The sequence below is a fragment of the Chenopodium album genome, chromosome 26, assembly GCF_948465745.1.
Source record: "Chenopodium album chromosome 26, dcCheAlbu1.1, whole genome shotgun sequence".
NCBI classification, from domain to species: domain Eukaryota; kingdom Viridiplantae; phylum Streptophyta; class Magnoliopsida; order Caryophyllales; family Amaranthaceae; genus Chenopodium; species Chenopodium album.
In genome coordinates, this window is record NC_137859.1 from 19,539,842 (window position 1) to 19,557,907 (window position 18,066).

General features: G+C 43.2%; 1 protein-coding gene across 1 annotated transcript; it reads left to right on the forward strand.

The window, feature by feature from the left end:
- Window positions 1–284: 284 nt before the first annotated feature.
- On the forward strand, window positions 285–6,196 carry LOC145618077 (uncharacterized). Its single transcript, XM_081672859.1, has 8 exons — window positions 285–547; window positions 2,011–2,166; window positions 2,263–2,532; window positions 3,321–3,352; window positions 3,432–3,527; window positions 4,521–4,671; window positions 4,755–5,419; window positions 5,703–6,196. Exons 1-8 carry the CDS (start codon window positions 445–447, stop codon window positions 6,060–6,062), a joined length of 1,833 nt encoding a protein of 610 aa, XP_081528985.1. The 5' UTR covers window positions 285–444; the 3' UTR covers window positions 6,063–6,196.
- Window positions 6,197–18,066: the final 11,870 nt, after the last annotated feature.

Here is an 18,066-nt window from a genome sequence, read left to right on the forward strand (position 1 = left end):
CTTTGAAAGTGTATCAAACTATTATTATCATTAATGAATGTTATGTATTATTTTCCGCTGCAAAAACTCTGTTAAACCTTACGTAATCACGTGGCGGTAATACTCCCAAGTTACCCTAAAAATAATTTTGTTTTTCCTAATTGCAATTTTTATTGGTAGCATGAAATGTAACGGTCTAATTTAGAAGTTTTACATATCACAAGTTCACAACCACTCTATAGTCTCTTTCATAAATTCATAGTCTTCCCAGCCCTTTATTCGTCCACAACTTTAAACCGCCTATATTCAACTTCAAAATTTTCATCTGCCTTTCTCTCTCTCTCTCTCTCTCCCATCTACTACTCTTCACTTCCCTGAAAACTCCTGTTCAAATTTGCGCCGAATTCTAGGTCATTTTCTATTTTCGATTTCTCAATCATTGCTCGATCTACAAATCAATCGAAAATGGAGGTTCTCGAAACGCCTCAAATTGATGCTGAAACTGATGCTCTCTCTCTCATCGACGTTTCCGCTTCCGATGATGATTTTCTTTTGGCTTCTTCCTCAGGTTTATTTCGATTTCATTTTGATCTTATTTATCGATGTTTTACAGTTGTTTTTGCATTCTTTTGTTAAACTCAGCTTAATTTTTGTCAATTTGTTTGGTACTAGTTTAAATTCAGAACCCCTTTTTTTGTTTATTTTTTTTTTTTTATTTTTAATTTACCCTAATTGCTGATTATATGCTGTGAAAGTAGATTGGTGTGTATATTCATTTGTTTGAATAAAACAATTCAGTGTCTTTTATCAAAAAATAATCCAAAATTTTATAGCAATGGCCAAGTGTTTGGAAAATTAGAATCCTAAAATTTGTAGAAAACGCGTGTTAATGTATATAGAGTAGACATAACCATTCCTTGGTTAAGTACATTAGTAGCGAGCATGTGCAGATGTGCTATGATAGCTTCAAGAAGTTATTTTGAACTTTCATCGTTCAATATCCCATAAGTGGTATCGGCTGCATAAACCAACACAAGGTTTTCCTAAGAGGTCACCCATCCCATTACTGCTCTCAATCATTGTGGCTCATATTTATGTAATAGCAACAACAATTTATCGAGGCCTTCGTCGGGAACCACCAATCATATACGAAATGGGGGTATGAAAATTGTGACAAATGGCCTGTTTTAGTATACTACTCAAGTAGCTCTACTGTGTTTGATTCTTATGTTGCCAATATATTGAAGAATATAATTTTGATGAATATTTACAAAATAATCACATATTATGTATATTCTTAGATGATCTTATAAATAATCACATATTGTCATATTCGTTTGTAATGGTGGTTTATGATTGGTTTTACTATCACAACCATACTAAAATCAAGTAAATGGGAGAGTATGAGATGGGTTTCATTACTACCACGGTACTTTTAGCTCACTATCTTTAATTCTATGATATTCAACGTTTACGTTTCTTTATAAACGTTTTTACTTATTTCCAAGTATAAAATTCCATACAAAACTTATGTGCTACCAACCTGAATTGCTTTGTTGATTACTGTAATTGGTGGTCAGATGACTTTAGGTTGATTTTTGAATTATTTCTATGATAAGTGTAATTTTGAACCTGAAAACGCCATGGTTTCCTTGTAATTTTTACGGAAATATTAACCAAAAGAATTGTACTGATCATAAAATTAATTTTGACGGAATTAGTATTGCAACTAATTTTGTGTTGTATTTCTACTAGTGTAGGGTGATACTAGTCCTTAAAGATGTGTGTGTGTGTGCACAATGATTCCAAAGAATTATTTTTATAGGCTTCCTAATGATAACTTTTCCAAAAATTGATTTCTACTTTAAAGTTTTGAATTTTTCAATTGTGCATAAAAATTATATTCCTTGAAGAAGTCACGTGTTTAGAAGTCTTAGTGTTCTCTTCCAATTGTGTCCTACATGAGCATAACAATACATGTGTGCTTGGTGTTGCTTATACTTAGAAGTATTCTTGTTTGATGATGCACAGAACCCAGCATAGCGGACAATGCAGACCATATTTTTACTGAAGAAGCACCTACAGACCAACTATCTGATTCCTTGGTTTTACATAAACCTGGGAAAACTGGCAAATGTAACCTGCGCAAAAGTTTGGCTTGGGATAGTGCATTTTTTACCAATGCTGGTATTTGCTTTTGTTTTGTACTATATTGAGTGTTATTCCTTAATCCTATAGTTTCTGTCCTGCATTGAGAACTCTCTGTCTACTTTCTTTATATAGGAGTTCTTGATCCCGAGGAGTTGTCTAGCATAATGGAGGGGTCTGAGACGGGTGTGAAGCAAAGCCCTTTTCTACCTGGTATCCAAGAGGAGTTAAGCAAATCAACTGATTCAATCTCCACTTTTCAGAGTGATAATGTGACATTGGAAAGTCTAGAGGCTGATCTTTTCTGCGATATAAGAGCTTCAATTCAGAGATGCAGCAAGTCTTCGACTAAAGGAAATAGTGGTGACGTCAAAATCCATGGAAAAGAACCCAAAAATGATTGTTGTAAGTAACATGATGTGTTCTTTCTAGCATGCATTATTAACATTAAGATTTTGCTGGAAGTCAGCAATTCAATTTGAGTACAATATGATTGCATTTGTGCTAGAATCGTTTTCTTTACTTCATCTGACATATTGGAGTTGTGGTTGGGTGGCATTGCAGTTCTAGTTGCCTTTTCATATATCTCAGTTTAGGATAGAAATATTAAGGGGTTTTTTTTTAACAAATATTAAGTCACCTTCAGCCTTGTTTCGTATGCGCAACTAGATGGAAAAGCTTTAGTTAAGAAATTGCAAGGTTAGAATCTCTTTGTTTCTTGGCTGATAGGATTTAATCGAACGTTAGAATAGGGATAGACTTTATAATTTGCCAATAAAGTTATATATTATTGATATGAACTTACGAACTCTAATTTGGGATATTCATTTGTGTGCGACTTTGAAAGTGCTCGATTGTGTTCTTGACTTCTTGTTGTAGTTCCATGAAGAGTGCTTAATGAAGATAAAGTTTTGTTTGCATGTAATCTGTCAAGAGTCCTGAAGTATCAGAGTTTACTTGTTTTCTTTTTCATTCCTTGGATACCAAGGTGGCTAACTGGGCTCCTGGGCTCTAATCATGTATAAAAGAATAAACATCTTTAACCTTCCATTTCATCTGTAATATTAATAGTGTTTGGTTTTGTTCTGCCATAACTCTAATATTGTAGAGTTGTAGACTGTCATGTGCAAACTGTCCGTTTCAGTGCCAGGATCCTCTTTGGTTACTAATTCTGTTTTTTTGTTTTTTCCCAGCAACAAAGATACCTGAACCTTCACGCAAATTGGTAAGCTGATCTGACAAGGCATTTTAAGAGTTTGATCATTATGGTGGCACTCAGATTAGTTGTGTTCTGATTCTTGTAGGCAAAGCCCAAAACAGCCTCCAATAAACTTAATATGGCAGCACGTGGGCCTATGAGAACATTAAAGCCAGGTTCTGTTTGCAAACAAGAGATTAAGGCATGTAAATTCCTTGCTGTACTACCATCCATATATGTGCATATCTTCACTTTATGTATGTTTTTAGCTGCATTTCAATTCAAACAATTTATAGCATACATTGTGATAATCTGGAACATGATCTGTCTTGCAGTTCCTTCACTATTCTGGACAGAGCTGTCTATTACTCCCTTCGTCCCCTAAAATAGGAATATTTGTGAGGAAGGTCCTTTTAAAAAAAAAGGTGGCATTAAAGGTTCTTATATTGTGTTTGGGTTATGGGGAGGGTCCTTTGACCATTTTTCAGTGTTAATTTTTTATTTTTTATTTCTTTTTTTTTCGGCCAAAAAAAAAAAAAGTGCTTTCTTAAGTTCCCTTTTTTTCTTTCTCCTTTTTCCCTCTTTTCCCTCGTTGTGGGGAGGATTAGCCTTGAATTACTTTGAATTGCCTTCAATTTTAGTTTCAGGGATTTCAATTGAAGTTTTGGTATTAATTAATACTAATAGGGGGAAAAGAGGGAAATGAGGGGAAAAAAAAGGGAACTTAAGTGGTCACATGCTTTGCACATGACTTTTTTTAACCGGCAAAAAAGTCAACGCCGGAAAATGGTCAAAGGACCCTTCCCAATACCCAAACCTGATATAAGGACCTTTTGTGCCACCTTTTTTTTTTTTTTTTTTTTTAATTAAAGGACTTTCCTCACAAATTTTCCCCTAAAATATTTACATTTTGAGTTTTTACACGGAGGATTAATACACTTTATGAAGTTTTCTGCATATGTGAATAAATATTATCAGACATTTGTTTTAGGAACTTCTATGCTTCCTTTGTTTTTATATGTGCAACTCATAGGTATTGCACATATATTATTGGGGTGGAGGACTGGAGGGAGTTTTTTTTTAATTTTTAAAAGTATTTTTAAGCTTTGACTACAGTGATATCACTATATTGGAAATGTACTTTGTGCTTACAACAACGTAGTTGGACTGACAACATTTTGTTATTTGAATAAAGCCTCCTGTCAACCGTAGCAGAGAGCCTACCTCACTGCTTTCTAGGCCTCTTAAACCAGCTGGTGGACCAGGTTTGCAATTAGCAGCAACTACCAAGAGAATGTCAATTAGCCGCGTCAAATCAGATTCTAAGGCTGCAGGAAATGTGAAAGGTAAAAAAGACTAATTTTCTTTATATTACCCCATTGAATCAATATGTAAACAGTGAAGCCAATTTTAAGCCTGATTTGAATAGGCTCAGGGAAGGGAACTTCATTGCCAGATGTTTCCCATCAAGTTGATTCTCGAAAGCCTCTACCTAAAGCTCTGTCTTCATCCAAAATTTCTGCAGCTTCTTCAGGATTGAACAGAACCAAAACATACAGTTCACGCTCGTCATGTGACAGCTCTAGTAGCTCTGCATCTGAAAATGTTCGAAAATCTCAAATGGGTGTAATCAGAAAAAAGATGTTGGACAAGAATGTCAGTCTGCTGCCTGGTGTCAAGAATAGAGCCTCAACTGACGCTGTAGAAAAGGTCAAGTCTCAGAATAAGCAGTCCCATCTCTCAGACTATCTGAAGTCCACATCGACACCTTCCTGTAGTATATCACCTGCAAGCTCTATTAGCGAATGGTCCACTGAGTCATGTTCTTCAACAGCTACAGCTAATCAAAAACATTTTTTCTTGAATCCTTGTCCCCCTACCTCTCATGATGTTGGTGCTGATAGCAATGTTTCTCAAAATCTGCTTAATCTATCTAGTGATAGAGCTTTGGGTGATCATGACAATCAAGTGCCAATATCTAGCCAATCTGCAATACAACCTTCAATAGGGAGTGCTGTGTCCAATCCTCGTCCAGGCTCTGCTAAACCATCAGGTCTTCGAATGCCATCACCAAACATTGGTTTTTTTGATGGGGTCAGTTTTCTAACATTTAATTATTTTTCTTTAAGGTTATCAAGCCTTGCCTGCTGCTGTTTTTGGGTTGTGAGAGAAGGGCGATTGGGTCTTATCGCATGCTGTCACAACTCAAAAGCCTGTAAAAAGCAGCAACATGCTGGGTAGAGTTATCTGTTGAGTTATACCTGGTTTGCTCTTGGATGTTTCCATGATTTAAAATACGTAGTATGCTTTATTAGTGTTAATTCCATCTGCATGTATTGTTCATACCTTGCAATAATGAGGGGAATGTCTTGTACAGGCAAAAGCTGGTGCTAAGACTCCTAGTAGCAGTTCACGACCTCGTTCTGCCTTACCCAGCAGCCTTCCTAGATCAGCAGCAGGAACACCCAAAACTTCTGGGGCGACAAACAAAACAAGACTTGGCTTTGGCACTAGTGCTTCTAAAATAACAGAATCTGCTGCTGCAACTGCCAAGTCTAAAGAACAAATCATTGATGCAAACCTTAAAACAGATGCAGCAAGGACTCCTTTTACAGTGAAGAATAGTGTATCTAATGTGGTTGAGGTAAGCACCTCGCCACCTGGATCAGGCATCGAATCATTTTCGAAGGGAGACGCTGTACGTTCTCTAGAGATAACTCAAAAGGGAAGTAGCTGACACTTTTGTGAAATGCAATATACCATTCCAAGGTAAATTATGTATGGGCAAGTGAATAGTACACTGTCATGAACATATTCATAGAGAATTTATACGTTTGTGGTATAGATCGGATGATATATTACCATTTTAAGTTGTATGGATAAGTAAATATTTGAGTAACTAGTAGTAGATTCAGGGTAGAAGAATCTATGTCAACTACCTGAAAGCATAGGTATTCATATACTGTCAAATTGTCGTCGCCTTATTTTCCTCCGGACTCTTATATTGATACGACACTAAAAATGGGAATTGGCATGAATACGACACTAAAAATGGCAGAAAATAAGAAGAAAAATGGTGATTATAAAGATAAGATGAAGAATTACACTTTCAAGAGGTGGGTTTTCTTCAAACATGAGCTTTTGAGGCCTCATTAGGAAAAAAAAAAACAAAAACTTCTTTTTATTTTATTTTTTTTGTTCGTATCAAAAAATTAACTTTTCATTCTTAAAATAAAGTAAACACTCACATTTTTTTTGGTTATTTTTGTTTTTTTAAGTGTCAATGAATTTGATTTTTCATGCAAATTTTCATTTGTAACGAGTGCGTAGTTCGGACTGGGGGTGAGCATGGGACGGGTACCCGTACCGTTAGTACTAACGGTTCGGGTACCCGATAACCAAAATCACTAAAAGTGATACCCACAACCGGAACCGATAAGTTCGGGTACCCGGACTTCGGGTACCCGGATTTTCGGATCGGTTATCGAGTACCCAATAAGATATCCAATAATGATAATTATACTTAATTATGTAGTTACTATGATATAATTTACAACTAATTAACAACAATACCATATGATCTTGACTAAATTATTAATAATATTACTAATCATTGATATAATAAAGTGATTATGAAGTAAAGTGAAAATTTAGATTTATATTAATAGATTTAAGTAGGGACAACAAGCAAAAAAAATGCTTATCGGATCGGATCGGGTAACCGTTAATTTTAAAATGATACCCATAACCATACCCGATAACAAATTATCGGAACGGGTACCCGAACCGTTATGGTTATTGGATCGGGTACCCTAATTTTCGGAACGGTTACGGATCGGTTTTTCGGGTTTTCGGTTTTTCGGGTAGTTTTGCTCAGCCCTAGTTCGGACGTTGTACCGGTTGCTACTTTAATTAAACCTTATGATTATTAGTTAAATACATTATTTTCATGTTTATAACATATTTTATAATTGACTTAGGCCCCGTTTTTTAGAGCTGTTCTGCTCTGCATTGCTCTGCTTGAAATCTGCTTTGCTCTGCCTGCTCTGCTTAAAAATAAAACTTAATATTGAATTATTATAATAATAATTAATATTTAACAATATTAATAAATAAACAATATTTAATAATAATAATAATTAATGATTAATAATTAATAATAACAATAATTAAATTTTTTTAAAAAAATAATATTTAATATTAATAATAATTAAAATTTAATAATAATAATAGATAATATTTAATAATAATATTAATAATAATTAATATGTAATAATTATAATACTAATAATAATAATAATAATAATAATAATAATAATAATAAGGAAAATTTCACAAGAATAATCCAACCTTTTGCTGGTTCTCCAAAAATAATTCAACCTTTGCATTAACCTTGAATAATCCCACCTTTACCTATTATTCTCCCACACCACCCCCAGCAGGTCACCATACCCCCTATGATCGGTTGCAAGCCACGTGTTAACTTCTAATTGGTTTGTTTGTTTTTTGTTTTTTTTTTTTTTTTATTTTAAAACTTAATTTTATAAAAAAAAATATCCTAAAAAATGAAAAAAAATCCCAAAAATTGAAAAAAAAAAAGAAAACCAGAAACCCACCCTTAGCTTCCCACCATCAACCCCCCGTCAATCCACTATCATCCGCACCTCCACAGCCGCCCACAACACCATAGCACCATCACAACCCCACCATCGATCCACCCACACCGACCCACCTCCGCACCACCATCAACCAAACCAGAAACCCCCACTGTCCCATCTCCGTTTTCCCGTGACAAAATCAACCAACCCATACACCTCCACGCACCATCAACCAACCCACAAACCCCCACCGTCACACCAAAACCCATGGAAACCACCCTCTCCTGCCTCCTCTTTCAAAACCTCCCTTTCCCCGTTTTCCTTCTCTCTCCCTTCGTGGTAGTGGTTGTGATTTGTAACATGGAGAAAAGATGAAGGAGGTGGATCGATCACTAGCTGTGAGGACGAAAACGGAGGTGGTGGTTATTGTGGTTTGTGGTGATGGAAGAAGAATGATGGATGAGGTGGTAATGGAGGTTAGAATGAAGGTTGTGTTCATGGAGGAAGGAGGAAGAAAGGTGTTCATGGAGGAGGGATGAAGAAAGGTGTTCATGGAGGAAGAGAGAGAAAGAAGTGGTCATGGAGGAAAAAAAAATTAAATTACCTAATCTTCAGGTAACCGGTCACTTAGGTTTAGTATGGGAGAATATATACCAAAGGTGGGATTATTCAGGGTTAATCCAAAGTTTGGATTATTTTAGGAGAACCAGCGAAAGGTTGGATTATTCTTGTGAAATTTTCCTAATAATAATAATAATAATAAAATTGATATAAACCACCTTTTTTGTCCAACTTTTCTGGAAAAAACTACCTTTTATGTTTTTTATTTACTAAACCACCTTTTAAGTACTTAAATTTTTTATTGCACCACCCCTATTTCAAATCTAACATATTGCATCTCAACCATCCACTTCCAAATGATCAACAACAGCAAAACCTTCTGTTTAGGGTAATTTTACCCCTCACACGTGGCCCAATCAGAGGGTGACACGTGTCAGCCTAGGAATGGACCAAAATGGTCCAATCCCTGGGTGACACGTGTCTTCCCAGATATCAGGGGGAATGTCGGCCTTCAGGCCCAAATCCCGAGAAAGCCGCAAAACGGCGCAGCCCATCTATGATTAGGGTTCTGTCACCTAATCAGGGGCACAAATCCCAATGACCCTATAAATAGGGAGATTCCCCTCTTTTGGAGGGCACGTTCCTTCATTGATTACACACAATTGTCTCTTTGATAGAGACAACTGAGCTAGACAACCTAGCAGATCCCCTCCTAAATTTCCGCACCCTTTCTCTCCCCTTCAAGTTACTAACTTGATCGTTGGAGGCGGAACACCACCCAAACGGTGTCTCCGTTGTTTTGCAGGTACAGAAGCTTCCCGGACCAGTCTTGTGTTGTAACTCTCCCGAGGGACAAAAACACCCAAAACATTTGGCGCCGTCTGTGGGGAGAGTACCTCAAGATGGTTGAAAATTCTGTACCGATTCTCAATTCTACCTCTCTACGTCCGGGCACTCAGACGGGTGCCCCGGACGATAACCCGGTTATTCAGCCGGTAGGGTTTGAAATCCCCCAGCCTCCACCTCAGCCTCAGCCAGAGGTATTCACTGAGGAGGAAGAAGAAGATGAGGATGATGATGTGGAGACTTACATATCTAAGGATGGCTCCCTCATCTCTAAGTCTGTTCGTTCCAGGGATCAGCTGGAGCGAAATGAAGACCAGGCGGGGCCAAGCAGGCGCCCATCTGGAAGGCCAGAAGGGGAAACCCAGAAGGCCAAAGGTCAGGCTCCAGTCACCCGAGATGAGCTCATGAAATTCATGAACTCTTTCAAAGGTGAGATCAAGGCCATGATCAACCAAAACAAGGCAGGCTCTAGCAAGAGTCAGCCGGCTAAAAAGACTCCCAATGATGGGAAGAAGAAGAAGCCAGTCAAGGACAGGCAGCCAACTCCTCACCCAAAGGAGAAGGCAACCGCAAAACTTGACTGGTCTAAGATTTTGATGCCTCGGCGACCCCAGCCGGAGGGCAAGAAGACGCCTACCTTCGATGCAAGAGAAGTCATTAATCGAAGGAGGCAGCAGCAGTCTGAGTCAGCCTCTACCTCGAGCTTTCCAGACAGCTTTAAACAAGCTTCAGCAAGGAATTCAATGTCCTTGCATGAGAGTCGGACAGGCGGTAAATCCGTCAACACCGAGCCTCAACTGATGATAGGGTCAATGCCATACGCACCCCAGGCGCAGTATGGGCAGTATGGCCTTCAATTTATGCAGCCGCCTCCTTTTGGGGGTCAGGCGGCGTATCCTCCTGCCCAGCCTCTGGACTGGCAGCTTCGGCTAATGAGGCTAGGCGAGCAACCGTCTGCCTTTGCAGCCAATATAACCGAGGCGGCTCAGCCGGCCAAGGTTAAGAATGTATTGGTGGGCGCCTATGATGGTACCACCAACCCTGAAGACCACCTGATGGCATACACCAACCTTATGTGCTTACAAGGTTGGGACGATGCCACCTGGTGTCGATATTTCCCGGCTACACTGAAGGGCATTGCCCAGCAGTGGTTTGGCAACTTGCCAGCCGGCTCTATTGACAGCTTCAAGAGGCTAGCCTTCTTGTTTGCTACCAACTTCTCGATGAACATCCCTGCCAAAAAGACGAGCCTTGATTTGAGCACCGTCAGGCAAGGTGAGAGAGAAGGGCTACGCTCATATGTCAGGCGGTTCAACCTGGTCAGAATACAGATCCAGGGGCTGTCTGACGAGGTAGCTTTCACAGACATCTTCAAGGGTCTGAAGGACGGGTCGGCTTTTAAGTTCGATCTTGTCCGAAAAGGGGCATTTACGCTACAGGCGGCCCTGAGGGAGGTGGAGAGCTACATCCAGGCTACCGACCTCTGCTCGCCTGGTAGCCAGTCAGACTCCAAGAAGTCTGACAAGCAAAAGGAAAGCCGGTCTGCTCAGCCGGGTAACAAAAAAGAAGAGAGCAAGAAGAGAAAAGAAGTCTGGGCGGTTAGTGAGTCTGACCAGCCGTCCCAGAAGAAGAAGAAAGAGTTTAAACCGTACGTCCCTAAGTACGAGTTTAACAAAGACTGCAACTCCATTTTCATGGAGGTGAAGGATCGGCTGTCTATTGAGAAGCCGAATCCGATGAAGAGTTCCGTCCAGTCTCGGAACAAAAATAAATTTTGCCACTTCCATGAGGAGGTTGGCCATGACACCAACGACTGCTTCAGTCTGCAGCGGACGTTGGACCGTCTGGCTGATAAGGGGCTCCTCAAGTCCTACATCTCTAAGTCCCCTGCCGGGGCAAAGAAGAAGAATAAGGGTCAGACCTCCAAGGCTGACACCCAGCCGGCAAGCAGCTCGGAAACTGACAAGGATCCGGTCTACACTATAGCAGGCGGATTTTCATGTGGTGGCCCTACCATCCGGGGCACCAAGAGCCATCTTCGAAAGATGGATAAGGATGATGACGAGCAGGCGTCTGCCTCCTCCACCTTCCCAGACGTTCTTATAACTGAGAAGGATAGGGGCAGCGTCCGCCGTCCGCATGACGATCCGGTTGTCATTGAATGTAAGGTTGCCAACCAGCTGGTTGGACGGATCCTTATTGACACCGGCAGCTCGTCAGATATAATCAGTCTCCGGTGCCTGCAGAAGCTAAAATATAATGCCAGTAGCATGCATCCGGTCACCCACCCCTTGGTTGGTTTTGGGGGTGGGATGGTCTACCCAGCCGGTAGAGTCGACTTGCCCATCCGGCTGGGTGAAAAAGGCCAGGGGCGGCATATAGTCGTCAGATTCTTGGTCGTTGAGGAGTTGACCGCCTACAATATCATCCTTGGAAGGCCAACCCTCAACGAAGCTAAGGCGGTCATCATCCCGTCTCTCATGCTCATTAAGTATGAGCGGGATGATGGCTCTGTTGGTTCCCTGAACGGGGATCAGAAGACGGCAAGGGAGTGCTACCTCTCAGCCGTTAAAGATACTGTGGCCTCAGACGGCCAAGGGAAGGAACCAATAGACCTTGACGATGTCAAGGAAGCCAACCCAGCCCCACCAGCCGTTGGTAAGAAAAGAAAGGCGCCTCTGCTGGTGGAGGTGAAGAAAGAGAAGAAATAGCAATCACTGACCGGTGAACGGTCAGACGAGCTCCGTCCCCAACCGGCTGGAGAAAGTATTGATCTCGTTCTGGACGACAGCCGTCCAGAGCGTACGGTGAAGGTTGGGACGGTTGCTTATGCTACTCTGGGTGCAAGCTTGCACCTTCTGCTGCAAGAGTTCAAAGACATTTTTGCCTTTGAAGTGGAAGAGATGTCAGGCGTCAGTCCGGATCTCGCTGTCCACAAGCTCGCCGTGGATCCCAAAAAGAAGCCCATCAGGCAAAAGAAAAGAAACCATGGCGAGGAAAGAAGTCAGGCGACAGCTGCCGAAGTCAAAAAGCTGCTAGACGCCAGGTTTATTCGGCCCTATAATTTTCCCGACTGGGTGGCCAATGTGGTCCTTGTCAAGAAGCCGAATGGAACCTGACGCATGTGTGTAGACTACACAGATCTCAACAAGGCGTGTCCAAAAGACAGTTACCCGCTTCCAAAGATCGACAATCTGGTCGACTCTACAGCCGGTCACGCCTTGATGAGCTTCATGGATGCCTATTCCGGCTTCCATCAGATACCCCTCTGGAAAAAGGATCAAGAGAAGACGGCCTTCGTCACTGACTTGGGGTTATTCTGCTATACTGTGATGCCGTTTGGCTTGAAGAATGCGCCTGCCACTTTCCAACGGATGATTAATACGGTCTTCATTAATCAAATTGGGAGGAATGTGGAGGCGTACATAGATGACATGATAGTCAAATCCAAGCAGCAGGCGGATCACCTTGCTGATCTCCGAGAAACATTCACCACCCTCAGGCGGCATAAGGTCATGTTAAACCCCAAGAAATGCGTCTTTGGTGTTGAGTCTGGGAAGTTTCTCGGATTCCTGATTGATCAAAGGGGGATAGAGGCTAACCCCGAGAAGATACAGGCGGTGATTGACATGAAGTCACCCCGTTCTGTCAAAGAAGTTCAAAGACTAACCGGTTGCTTGGCCGCCTTGGGAAGGTTCCTCAGCCGGTCAGGTGACAAATGCCTCTACTTCTTCCAAGCAATCAGGAAGAAGACCAGGTTCGAATGGGGAGACGATGCTGAGGCGGCATTCCAAAAGTTGAAAGAGCACTTGCACTCTCTACCTAGGCTGGTCAGTCCTCTGCCTAGGGAGACGTTGTATATGTATTTAGCCGTCTCAGATCATGCTCTCAGTGCCGTTCTCCTTGCTGAGCGAGACGGCGTTCAACTCCCAGTCTACTTCATTAGCCATGTTCTGAAAAATGCCGAGCTCCGGTACCCTGTGGTGGAAAAATTTGGTCTTGCTTTGTTCATGGCATTCAAAAAGCTGAAGCCTTACTTTTTGGCTCATCCGGTGGTGATTTACACCGATCAGCCACTCAAACGGCCAATGTCCACCTTGGAGTCATCCGGTAGAATGTTAAAATGGGCTATTGAAATGCAAAGTCTTGAAATCACTTACGAACCAAGAAAGGCAGTGAAAGGTCAGGCGTTTGCCGACTTCATTGTGGAAATGACCCGTCCGGTGGCTCCGGATAACCTCAAACAGGTTTGGAAGGTGTACGTAGACGGGAGTTCAACTAAAAACGGCTGTGGTGCAGGCGTAATTTGTGAGTCTCCTGAGGGAGAAAGATATGAGTATGCAGTACGGTTCAAGTTTCAGGCCTCAAACAATGAGGCGGAATATGAAGCCCTGCTAGCCAGAATCCGCATGTGTAAGGAGGCAGGGGCCACAAAAATTGACGCCTACTCTGATTCACAGTTGGTCGTTAGCCAATATGAGGGTACATTTGAAGCAACTCACCCGGCTATGATCAAATATCTTCAGGCGGTCAAAGATGAGGCGGGGCTACTTGAGGAATTCCATCTGAATCAGGTGCCCAGGTCAGATAACAACCAGGCGGATGCTTTGTCTAAACTTGCATCCTCCGCCTGCCATGACACGCCTCGGTCAGTCTTCTGGGAAGTACTTGAAAAAAGAAGCATCTATGAAGATCCCATTGGAGTCCTAGACCGAAGCTCTACCTGGATGGATGGCATCCGGGCTTATCTCTCAGACGGGACACTTCCTGATTCGCCACAGGAGGCGGCCGTCCTGAAAAAGCGAGCTGCAAACTTCGAGTTAAGAAATGGAGAGCTCTTCAAGGCGGGGTTCCTTAAGCCTCTTTTGAAGTGTGTAACCCCAGAAAAGGGGAAGGAAGTTCTTGAAGATTTGCACTCGGGGTTCTGCGCCTCCCATATAGGCGGCAAATCCCTAGCCGTCAGAGCCAGACGACATTACTTTTGGCCCACTTTAGAGGCAGACACCAAGGAATTGGTAAGAAAATGTGACAAGTGCCAGAAATTTGGCAAGCTTATTCACCGTCCGGCTACTGATCTGACGGCCATCCAAAGCCCGATCCCGTTTGCCAAATGGGGCATGGACATCTTGGGTCCTTACACGCCTGCACCAGGCGGGAAGCGCTACATCTTGGTGGCTGTGGATTACTTCACCAAGTGGGTAGAGGCTGAGGCGGTAAAAAATATCAAGACTTCAGACGTGATCTCCTTCATCTGGAAGAACATCATCACCCGGTTTGGGGTCCCTATGTCTATGGTGTTTGATAATGGGCCTCAGTTTGAGACGCCTCAGCTCAAAACTTGGTTGGGAGATCAGGGGGTCTCAAGTTACTTTGCATCTGTTGGCCGGCCTCAAGCAAACGGCCAAGTTGAAGCCTTCAACAAGTTAATCTCAGACGGTATAAAGAAGAAAATTGAGAGAGCCGGTGGCTTATGGGCTGAGGAATTAATTCATGTCCTATGGGCCATCCGGACAACTGCAAAAGGGGCAACCGGTGAAACCCCATTTCTCATGGTTTATGGTGCTGAGGCCGTCTTGCCTATTGAGCACTATGAGCCTACTCTTCGAGTCATGTTATATGATGAAGAGGTAAACTGGGAGGCAATGCGTCTAGCATTGGATTCACTTCCAGAACGTAGGGGCAATGCCGCCTTACGCCATGAGATTTACCGTCTGAGAATGACAAGAGCCTACAACAAGAGAGTACACAGGCGTCCCTTGAAAGTGGACGACCTTGTGTTACGAAAAATGGAGGCAACCGGTAGGGCCAATGAGCATGGAAAGCTGACTCCGAATTGGGAAGGCCCCTACCGGATTTATGAAGAAGTAAGAGACGGCACCTACCGCCTGGAAACTCCAGACGGCAGGCGCCTGCCTAGAACTTGGAACGTAGACAATCTCAAAAGATACTACGTCTGAGATTTTGTAATAATTTTTTTGTAAGCAAGAAGTGTACTTTAATGAGAAAAGGCCTTTTTGTTTTCATCTCTAAGTTTTTATTTCCGTCTGAAACACAGACGGGTTACATGTTTGTTTTTCTAAGTTTGATACTTGGGAATTGAATGTATGCCAGATTGGCAAAGAGGCCAATGGCCAGATACCTAAGCTGAGCACAAAAACGCTCAGTGGCTACACAGCCGGTCTAAAACAAGACAATTGGCCAACGGCCAGACGGCTGATTACCCCATAAAACCGCCTGCCCCAACATGGAACAAGGCGTCCGGCGACACCCCTCCGGGTGCAATCGTCGCAGAGAGAAGCCAACATGCTAACTCTACGTACCAATGCAGGCGGCCGCAATTGGACAGCTGAGTCAGCCGTCCAAAGCCGTCTGCCCAAGCAAACTAAGGAAGTCTTAAGGTTGGAGAACCAGATGCCAATTGACATCAGACGGTTTCTTTTACCGACTGCATTCCTTACTTAGTGTATTTTCGCATTAAAGTTGTACGCAGCCTCATTTGGGGCAAAAGAGTCGCATAAGTGACTCAGTGAACTTCACCTAGGCGGTCAAAACCGACTAGGTAGAAGCGGAAAAGCCTGTATATGTACGGCTGTGCACTTGGCATTGGGGCAACCCGGCTTAAAACCAAGCACACAGCCGTCCAGGGGCAAGGACAGCCGTATACTTTTGATAAGTTAGGCAAAGAATTAAAAAAAAAAAAAAAAAAAAAAAATTGAAGCCGTATGCTTTTGATAAGTTAGGCAAAAAATAAAAAATGAAGTGCAAACACAAGCGCAGAAAATATCAAAACCGACTCAGTCGGTGCATTCATTAATATTCCACCCAGCCAAACGGCTGTAGTGGATCAATTGTTACCCGGACCCCGTCCGGAAAGAAAGAAATTGTTTGATAACACGGCTCCTCAGCCGGTAAAGATACAAATTTACTCGGCACACAGGCCGGAGAAGCAAGTTTTTTTGGCATACTGCCGCAGAAGAAAAAGAAATAAAAAAAAAGTAAGACTTGGCACACAGCCGCTGAAATCATTGCCCCGCAGACGGCCCCTCCTGGTCGTTCCCGCCTCCTTCCAGGATCTCAACCTCTGGAGCATTGGCTTCGGCTTCGTCCCCCGGCTCAGGATGTTCCGTCTCGGCCCAGACTCTGAAGGATTCCGGCTCAGGCAACCCCTTCTCTCTCAAGTAGATGACCTCGTCAGCATACTTGTGAGCCAGAGCCCAGACGCCGTATTCCCTCCCAGGGTAAAGAGCTTCCCAGGCGATCCTCATCATAGCATCCTGGTCATTGGACATTTCAGTGACCAGGCGGTTTTGCTCCGCCTCAAGGGTAGCCTTGAAATTCTCCTGGGCCTTGGCCGCCGCCTCCTCCAGACGGGCCACCTTACTCTTCAGATCAGCGTTCTCTGAAGAGGCGTTTTGGAGCGCCTGGAGGCTCTCCTGGGCCTTCTGGAGGTCCTCCCTGAGCTTGGGAAGGTTAGCCTCCGCCTTCTTCTGAGCCGCCTCTGCAGCCTCAGCCTTTTGGTTAGCCGCCTGCAGCTGCGACTCCAGCTCTGAGACCTTGGCCGCCTGCGTCATTTCGGTTGCTTTAGTTTTAAGTTCATTTACAATAGACGTGTGTAAAACAACGTCATTGGCAGTAGTGGCAGACTGATTGGCCCGTCTTACCTCATCCCGCTTGCGGGTGTAGGGACGCTTCAGCCCGTCTACCCGCAGCATGGCCTACAAAAGAAGTCAAGTTCAGGAATGCAGGCGGAAAAAGAGTGTAAAGAACAGATAAATATAAAAAGAGAAAAATGGCTAAGTTACCTCAGCCAGAAGGGTCAGGATGCGTTCCAGATTAAACGTCTCAATCCCTGAGATAACATCCTTATCCCGTTTGCCCACAGCCTCCAGCATAGCCCGCACGTGCTGCTGGACGTCTGGCCAGCGAGGCGACCGATCTGTACCATAATCAGCGTCAGATTGAGTAACTAAAGCTGCGCCTATCTGGTTTCGACCGTCTGAGGATGACGTCTGCTGAGAGTGTGATTTCACTCGCAACGGCCATCCCAGCTCAGGCGGGGATTCAAAAGGATTCTTACCTGCAGAGCCGGCGTGGCGAGAGCCACTAGCAGTCGTGGGAATCCCCCCGGTTGCAGTAAGACGGGGAACCATATCCAGGCCAAAGGGGCCTGACACTTGTTCATTCCTTCCCCCAATCCTCATTTGCCTCCCAGACGGGGCAACGGGGGTGGTGACGGAGGAGGCGGCCTTTTTCGAGGACTTTTTGGAGACAGGCGTCTCCTCCCTCGCCCGTTTGAGATTTTTCTCAAACGATTTGTCTATAATGCCTCCCTGAAAAAATACAACATAATGTCAGCAGGCGTAGAAATGAAACTTTGAAAGAAAAACGTGTAAAAAAGGGGGTCAGGCGGTTACCTTGGCCCTGAGTTCCCTCACCTGAGCCTCCGCCACGTCTCGGCGGATCTGAGCGGAGGACCGCCTGGTAGTTTTCTCTTCTGGCAGCATGTTCAGAGCTTCTTCTGCAAAGATCAGACGGGAAAAACAGTTAGAATAAATTTCAAGAAATAGACTTCCGATACAAAAGCAATACAGACGGAAGCAAGGCAGGCGCATACGTCTCTCAAACATGTGCCCTAGCCCGCAGGCGGCTAGGAAGCACTCGTCTCTGAACCAGGCGCTTTTGGGGATCCAATTTTTTGGAACCTTTATTGTCTCGCCTGTAGACAGAGTTGCGTCT